General features: G+C 34.4%; 1 protein-coding gene across 4 annotated transcripts; it reads right to left on the bottom strand.

The window, feature by feature from the left end:
- Window positions 1-858: 858 nt before the first annotated feature.
- On the bottom strand, window positions 859-5,526 carry LOC125201733 (O-fucosyltransferase 39-like). 4 transcript variants are annotated; one of them, XM_048099968.2, is made up of 10 exons: window positions 5,032-5,526; window positions 3,967-4,029; window positions 3,777-3,858; window positions 3,581-3,654; window positions 3,373-3,461; window positions 3,021-3,224; window positions 2,319-2,589; window positions 1,992-2,219; window positions 1,529-1,726; window positions 859-1,439 (listed from the first exon to the last, which is right to left on the bottom strand). In XM_048099968.2, exons 1-10 carry the CDS (start codon window positions 5,164-5,166, stop codon window positions 1,230-1,232), a joined length of 1,554 nt encoding a protein of 517 aa, XP_047955925.1. In that variant the 5' UTR covers window positions 5,167-5,526; the 3' UTR covers window positions 859-1,229. The 4 variants fall into 4 exon arrangements, with proteins under 4 accessions (XP_047955925.1, XP_047955926.1, XP_047955928.1 ...); XM_048099969.2 differs by having other exon boundaries at window positions 3,581-3,651; window positions 5,032-5,520; XM_048099971.2 differs by having other exon boundaries at window positions 3,581-3,651; window positions 3,963-4,029; window positions 5,032-5,099.
- Between the last annotated feature and the right edge of the window lie 3,360 nt (window positions 5,527-8,886).

Below are 8,886 nucleotides of genomic sequence, written 5' to 3' on the forward strand. Positions count from 1 at the left end.
GGATGTGGCTGGCCCACCACCACGAGCAAGCGTTGCTCGCTGCTCTTTGCAACATCGTCGCTCGTCCTTTTCTTCTCCTTCTAAATCTTATTCATCCATATGAAATACACTCAATCTATCTGTCATTGTTCCATGACAGTTGAGATTGTAATAGATGATGGGAGTGTGACACTTTGAAAAACTCAGATTCTATAATTTCTCTTGTGCAAGAAACAGACAACGATGCACTATTTTTAGTTCACGAGGTTGTCTCGCCCCAACAAACTTTTATATGAGAAACATGGACTTTACTCCACAATAAATATCAAAATTTAGGATCTTGTATACATTTTGTTTTTATCATTTTTTATCTAGATCTTTCGTTAGAGGGTAAACAACGTCCAAATAATAACTCAACATATTGCATTAATAGATGGATTACATTAAACACGAATAATAAGAATGATTTTACTATAAATGTTTTTAATTTAGTTGATAAAGGTGTGAAATTGAGACAGTTTTGGAGAATGATTTTCTGTTTGTATATTGCTTCATTTTTCTTAATCTAATGGAGTACTTCAGTTCTTAATCTCCATGTTCAAAAGTTTCGCCCCAAGAATAATAAGAGTGATTTTACTATAAATGTTTTTAATTTAGTTGATAAAGGTGTGAAATTGAGACAGTTTTGGAGAATGATTTTCTGTTTGTATATTGCTTCATTTTTCTTAATCTAATGGAGCACTCCAGTTCTTAATCTCCATGCCCAAAAGTTTCGCCCAAAAGTTTCGCCCAACTTAGTTGGGACGAAGGGAGTAACATTTAGTTCCTAGAGTTTGATTGAAAATTGAAAATGAGTAGGGTACAAATGTCATGCAAGACTTTCTTAGGCTACCAACTGAAGATGGAATTTACAAAATAAAATAAAATGTTGGTGTGACAAACAAGAGTTACAAAATGTCATAAAATAATGAGGAAATGCTAAAATCTACTGCTGTACTATATATTACACCACACCAGCATCTTTCTAATTGCTGCTACATAAGAATCTGTGATACACACTCAAATAAATAATTTACAGCCTCATAGTTTCCCGCTAATTTTCGACCCCAAAATGAATCTATCTCCGAGTGATTACACAAGTCATGGCACGCCTCTGGGTAAACGCGCAAGGGGTCGTCGTTTATTCATAATATACATAGCTGCAGGCACAAAGTGTGCAAGATCGGAATAGTGATTGATACAGCAGGACCTCAAGCATTGCACATGCAATCGGGTGCAGGGTAGGTGTATATGGACTGTGTAGGTTTGCGTAGTCTCAATTGTCCTTGCCTGTTCTTGTGCCCTCCAATGACAGCTTCTTCAAACTCCGGCCAAGTCAGGCTCTTGTTCAAGAAAAGCTGGCCTAACAGCGCCATGTTAGGCCTTATTGTCTTCTTGTTTTCGTATGTTCGATGCCCTACCTGGGAATCAAAGTGAAGATACAAACTCGTTGGAATTAGAACATACCATCGGAATTCAGAAATTAATCCAAGGCTAATTTGAAGCTTACAATAGCATTATGCATATTTCCAGGTGAAGCAGAAATGAAGACATCACTATGCATGCTGACATAGTAATCAACTGCTGCTAATAATGAAGCCTTTCCTTTTATTTGAGCTCTTTCTTCTGAAGATGCCAGACTCTTTTTGTCTTCCATAAGAGGAAACAAACTCCGCAACGTTGAGATCCTAGCTTCCCCGCCGTATACCTGAAATATAGACAATATATCAACAAAATCTACAAATAGTTTGCATATTAGTAGTTCCTCCCTCCATCCACCAATAAACGTCCCATTTTGCCATTTTCGTCCGTCCACCAATAAATGTCCCATTTGCCACTTTTAGTAATTTACTCCACATTCCACTAACATTTTCCAACAACTTTCTAGTACATTTCTTAAAACTCGTGTCGTATCGAATGTGGACTTGTTATCGTGGACGGAGGGAGTAATAAGGTTAACATTTGTTGCTGACCTTATGGGAAGCCAGATACAAGCGAGTACTGTTGTCGAATCCCAAAGCTGCCAGCAGTAATCCAATCTCTTCCGGAGTCAATGGGCACCGCCCTCGACTCCTTAACTCCTCATCGGTGAATTGAGAATTTAACACCCTTCCCTGCCAAATAACCTGCCGGTACTTGGCCAGAGCCAACTTCTCAGCCTTGCCTCCACCAAAGTCGCATGCCGAGTGGGCAGCCATGTCCTGACCAGACAAATACATCTGAATTTAAGCATTCATGCTAAATATGAGCAGCACTTGAGAAATTTGGCCACAATGGTGCTAAGAAGCACAGCAGCAGACCTTGTCAAAACGAAGATGGAGAACGACAAGCTTTCCAGTCCCTTGCCATCCCTTAGCATCGGTAACTTTCTGTAGGTGGTTGGTGCCGTCTTCATCACTTGAACTACGAGAGTTTCTGAGACGACTCACAAGAGAATCCCCAAGAGATATGATATGAGGAACAAAAACCAAAGCCTGAAAGTTGACTTTGCATCGTAGGCGTTGGATCTCCTCAGGCATATTGTCGAAAGCCAGACGGTGAGAAAATGGTGCAATTGCAGCGATTCCATAACTGGAAAAAAATCCAAAGATGCTAAAGTTACACAACATTGAAAATGAAGTGCATAAGTAGAGAAAGATTATTTTCTTTCTGGTCATAATGGAAACATGCCAATAAACTTGATATTTTTGAGTTTTATTAGTATCATACGGACAATAGACTCGAATGCAGCAGAGAAGCTCTTTATCCATGAGGATTTATCGTATTAGCAGAGCAGTAAGCCTACATGTTTTATTAAATAGATAGGATGAGTTTTATTGAATGAATCCATACGAGCTAATCTATTATTGTAAGTTTTTGGAAGTTCAAATTATAGTTATAGTATGCTCCACATACTACAAGAACTGACAAGTGTAATGAACTAAGAAAGTTAATATTATAATGAAGATTATGCATGGATGAATTCAAATAGATGTAGAAAATATTAGCTCTGGTTTACCAACCTCAGCAAGATGGGTGAAACATTGTCCAGATACCAGTTTGCTGAAGCATGAACAGGTGCTGTTTTAATTCTGGTAGCTCGAATGGCTGTAGCATAATACTCCCGTGTGCTCCAAAAATATTCATCAGGTAACTCTCTAACAATAGATATGTCATCTTTCAGCACGCTAATGAAGTGATCCACATCATATATGTCCATGAATGTACTGCACGAGAGAGAGAGAGATAGGTAAATTATACTAATCCCATTCCGTTACAGCTTTTGGCTTCAACTGGAAATAAAACAAGAACATGCATTCTGATCATTTTGCACTACCATAGAAGGCATGAACCGCTGAACTTATCAAAATTTACCTCGAATCTTGCCAGACAGGATTTACTTCAAGATATGGAATTATTAGAGTTGCATTCAAAATTTTGGCAACAGCAACTGCATCACAAATCTTTAGAAACAAAATGTACACGCATTAGAGAAAGGTGACGACTTATCCAATCAAGCAAGAAATACTCTTTGACTGTGCTTTATACACTATAGCACATTATAATAACTAAAAGCACTTACTCCCATTCTTTGTTGATTTAGTCCTCCATCTAGAAACACCTGAATATATCCCTGAGATTTCTCTGGCAATGCTGCTTCACAGGAAAAAATAATTATTAAGGAGAATAACGATGTTAAACTCCATTATTTTACATGAAGTATTGTAAACTTGATAAAATAGAAATTCTATTCCCCTTTTTTTCAGTTGTGGACTTACTGGAGGTACTGTCTGACCGGACACAACGTTTCAGTGGTTGTTGAGGCAGCGGCATCCATAGGTCGGCCAGTTGTCTATCGGACTATAACCAAGGAAGGATATGGAAGGAAAACTAAGCATCAGATACTTAAAGGATCATTGAATTTATTCTTGCTAAATGCTAAGATGCACAATTTGATGTCTTACTCACACATTGGCACTGCAAAGCACTCTTAAGCAAGCGAGAGTGTCTAGGTTTAGGAGCATTCCACTCCTGTACTAGATAAATAAGCAATAAGAATCAAAATGAGCTCATACAATGACAACATCTCTAACAAACAAGACATGAGCGCAAATAAGAGAGCCTTAGCTAGTAGCTACGGCACTAATTATATAGGCTATGAAAAACAAAATGAACTGATCCAATAATAACGACTTTCACCAACAAGATGTACCCTTACATGGTAAAACAGATAGTACAATATATATCAGTAATCCAAAATATGGGATCGTCTATAAAAAGCCTGGACAAAAAATCCCTTGAATTTCTCTATAGCTAGTTGTTTCCAACATCATTTTTACGGATGAAGCCAGCGATAATCTAGAACCAAGGGCTTTCACACTTCAGTTTGTCGAGCAAACCTTTCTTGAGTTTTACTCTTTGATCCTTCTAAAGGGGAATCTTTCAGAAACTATTAACTCATTTAGTGCAAGTAACTCGCTAACATCCAGATTCTCAAACTACTCAACCTACCTAGGCTACACCAGTTTCGGGTATCAGTATCACAAAAGTGCCACACGATATAACTCATTTAGTGCAACTAACTCACTAACATCAAGATTCTCACACTACTCAAGCTACCTACACCAGTACCAGGCCACAGTATCGCATAAGTGCCACACTATATAACTCATTTAGTGCAAGTAACTCACTAACATCCAGATTCTCACACTACTAACCTACCTACACCACTTTCGGGTAACAGTATCGCATAAGTGCCACACGATATAACTTGAGAGAAACATTCTTAGCCATGTTTGCATCAAGGAGGCACTTCTATACTCCAGAATATTCAGGAAACCAAAACTCTTTCCAGGATTCATTTTAAATTTATGCATAAGAAGAATAAGAATGCTTCTAACGATTACCAAATAAACCTGTGCAACTATCTCTCTCGCAAACAGAACAGAACCCAGTAATCAGAATGCAGAAAGCAAGCAAATAGAAAGGCACAAAAGCACACAATACAAATGGGTGAAAGCAAGAAAACAATACCGAGAGAAGAGAGGGAAAGGCGTGGCTCAAAGGGGTGAATATGCTCGGAAAAAGAAAGGGCAGCAGCAGAACAAGAGCAGCAGCCATAGCTCCTCCTCTATTGGTATCAGTTTGAGAAAGGGAGGGCTGCCCCATGATAACAATACTAATACAGTGGCTGTTGATATTTAATTATTGAAAGGATATTGATTTTATTAGCACAAATATAGGATTCCAACCAAGTCTTAATCTTGGAACACTGCACTAAAAGCAACTTCCATGAGAGAGAGGGACCATCCTCATTATCAGCCTCAATAATAGCATCTCACCAAGAATTCACATTTCCCCCTTTTTGGGGCTTTTGTGTAAAATACAACCAAAGATCACTGCTTTATCGCACTAAAACATAAAGAAAACAATTCTTGACTCCATAATTCTGGTCCAAGACGGAAAACGACACTAACAAATCACACTAGCAAGCATGTGTTTGTATAAATTATGTATAAAAAATATTCGCAGGCAATCGCGTCCTTTTCAGATGGAACCCCGACAACCCAACGGATAGATTTATTGGGAAGAGAGAGTAAACGAAGGAGTACTACGTGTCCAAAAAGGTGAGCCCCTCTATAGTCTACACAGGAATTCCACAATGTGCCACCGACACTGCTCTTTCCGCCATCATCAGAATTTATGCATGTCCTTTTTTATTAGAATGAACTGAGGTACCTGATCATTCACTTTCGCACGCAAATAGTATTTGATCTTTAATTTATATCATTTTTAGTATTCAGTGATAAAAATAACCCTATGTACCAAATTTGTGATTGTTTTATTACGGAGGATATTTTTAGAAATTTCCATTAAATAGTATACCAAACATGTGATTATTTTTTTCATTTCTTATTTCTTTTTTTCTTCTTTAGTTTCTCCTTCTTTCTTTTTTCTTCATTTTCTTCTTTCTTTCTAGTATTTTATCTTCCTTTTTTCTTTCTTTTTCTCCTTAGTTTATGTTTCCTCTTTTTTCTTTTCTCTTCTTTTTCTTCTTACTTTTTATTGTTTTATACATACGTCTAATTGCATTCATAATATAAATCAAGAACAAAACACCTAATTAAATTAATTATTTAAAATATTTAAATCAATTAAATATTTTGTATTGAATTATTTTATACTCATTTTATGGTTGAAACACATAACTAATAATATTCAACTCTTAATATCATTATGAACATAGTTCACAATTTTAAATTTTTATCAATACTATATTGATTAGTTATTAATTTAATATAAAATAATAATAATAATAATAATAATAATAATAATAATAATAATTATTATTATTATTATATAATATTGTGTGATTCATAATTTAAATAATTATATTATTATTTTTTATTTATTACAACTAGTTTTTAGTATTGTAACAATAATATTATTACAATAATTAAATATAATTATAACTATAATTATAATTAAGTATATTTGAATGATATTAAAAAATAAATTAATTATTAATTTATAAAATCAAAATAATAATATTAATATTGATTAATAATAATAGTGTAAAGAGTGAGAAGAATGAGAGAAGAAAATATAATATCACTTTGGTACTTAGTTTTGTATGTCCAAAATAACCTTAATGATACAAATGGAAATATGTACTGTATTTGTTTAGAGGGTTCGGGTTCAAAATTGCATTAGGTACCAAAAATGTGATTTATAGGTACCAAAAACGATATAAAATAAAGATCAGGTACCATTTATGTGCGTTCATTAATAAAAAAGAAAAAAATAGTGATAATTACATGATACATGAGAAATATTTCAATAATGGTTCGATTTTTTACAAAATATTTCAGCTATATTTTAGTTTAAGTACATTCCATCAAATCTTATCCAATATTGTTACTTTTTTTTTTTTTTTTTATTTATCTTATTCACTCTCAAATTATATCCTAAAATATTAAAACATGATATTATTTATATATAATAATCATTTATACAAATTTTTTTTATAATAATCATTGATACTTTAAATTATTCTCGATTCCAACTATATATTAAGTAGGAAGCAAATTAAAAACAGAATAGAAGCAGGAAGCAAATGAAAAAAAATGACAGTATTAGATGGGATTTAAATGTATCAATTTGAAACATTAAGTAAACTTTGCAGGTAAAATATATAAATTTAAAACTGTTTTTATTAAATTGAAATATTGATAAACATTTTGTATGTACCACGTACCTCAAAAAAATAACAACAGTTTCATGTAGTAGTACTAAACTTTTTTACTGCTATATTACTTGAAAATAAATAGAATCAACATAAAAATCTTGGAATTATGCAATTTTTTTTTGCTTGTTGTTGATGATGATTATTTATCAGAAAAATGTTACTCCCTCCGTTTCTTCATTGTTAAGTCATTTTATTATTTTAGGAAGTTTCTTCATAGTTGAGTCATTTCCTTATATGGTAACTTTTTCCTCTTTATTACTTTACTCTCTCTTACTTTATTGTCTCTACTTTATTCACTTTATATTTTATTCTCTCTACCTTTTTCTTTCTCTTACTTTTTTATCTATTTATTTAACACACCCAACATTCATTTCTAAAACTCCGTGTCGAAAAGTTCCGCCTCAACTATGAAGAAACAGAGGGAGTATATTTTTTATGCATTCAATTATTTCTTCATCATTATCAGCACTAGTTCTGTTGTTATTATGGATTTTTAATTTTTATTTATTAATGAAGAAGTGATAAAGAGAGCGTGAAGATTACATATTAATCTTATTTCAAAATTTATACCTATAATCTATAAATATACAAACTAATTGGAATTGGACAGGAATTATATACACCTTCCAACTTAACTCAAATTTCCGATATGGGATAGGTTTGTCCTCATCGAAACACATAATGGGCCCGACTCAGACTTGTCAGGATCGTCGGCCCCACTCGAACATGGGTCTCTCAAACCGGACCAGACCCGACGCCAACCTGGCTCTATACCACTTGTCAGGATTGTCGACGTCGGCAAACATTAATTTGATATTGTCCGCTTTGGGTCTAGCCCGCACGGATTTGTTTTTGGGTCACTCTCAAAAGGCCTCTAACTAATTGGGGTTTGACAGGAATTATATACACCTTCCAACTTCCCTCAGATTTCCGATATGAGATAGGTTTTTCCTCAACAAAAATAATTTGATGCGAATGACTAGAACTATTTCGTTCGATGATAACAATTAGAAATGAGTATTACTATTTCGTTGGATGATAACCATTGTGACTTGGATTCGAAATTAACCCACCACGATTAATATTCATTATATCCACCAATAACTTTTCGTGGGCTTCTTTCACCATCTTTATCGCAGGTAGGTCAGTTATAGCTGCACCTGCACATTTTACAAAGCTTCTTTCCATATCTTCAAACGCTTTGAACTCTTCAGTCATGTGAGGATAACCACCTGTAAAAACAATACTAGAATGCGGTCTATACTCTCTTGCTCGCCATCTATTCATGATGTAACGTTCGTGTACATGATTAATATCTGTGTACACCAAGACTTTCAAGATATGAACGCAAAATATACATTTAAATTCATACTTACGGCAGTTGCAACTTATATATTACCCAAAAGGATGATACTCGACAGTGTAAGTGCATTCCTTGTGAAAAACATTATGCACTAATCGCATCTCCATTATCTTGCAACGATGCATACCATCTTCACCAATTGCAACATCTTTCACATTACAATTGCTAATTTTCTTGATTTTCACGTGCAACAAGAGACCGATGTTATTAGTGTATTCACCTAGCAATTGTTTCTCCCATTGAAAAGTTGACACAGGTTTCAGCATCAAACACTTTG

Source organism: Salvia hispanica, chromosome 2, assembly GCF_029641045.1.
Source record: "Salvia hispanica isolate PSC_SH4W2 chromosome 2, Shi_PSC_v1, whole genome shotgun sequence".
In the NCBI taxonomy this organism is placed as follows: Eukaryota; Viridiplantae; Streptophyta; class Magnoliopsida; order Lamiales; family Lamiaceae; genus Salvia; species Salvia hispanica.

Bases quoted from the DNA above. Each gene is read 5' to 3' on its own strand.
- LOC125201733 (XM_048099968.2), bottom strand. From the start codon at position 5,166: ATGGGGCAGCCCTCCCTTTCTCAAACTGATACCAATAGAGGAGGAGCT. The intron at 4,030-5,031 runs GTATTGTTTTCT...TATCTAGTACAG, and splicing joins CCTTTCCCTCTCTTCTCTCG to GAGTGGAATGCTCCTAAACC. The intron at 3,462-3,580 runs GTAAGTGCTTTT...TTGTTTCTAAAG, and splicing joins TAAATCAACAAAGAATGGGA to ATTTGTGATGCAGTTGCTGT.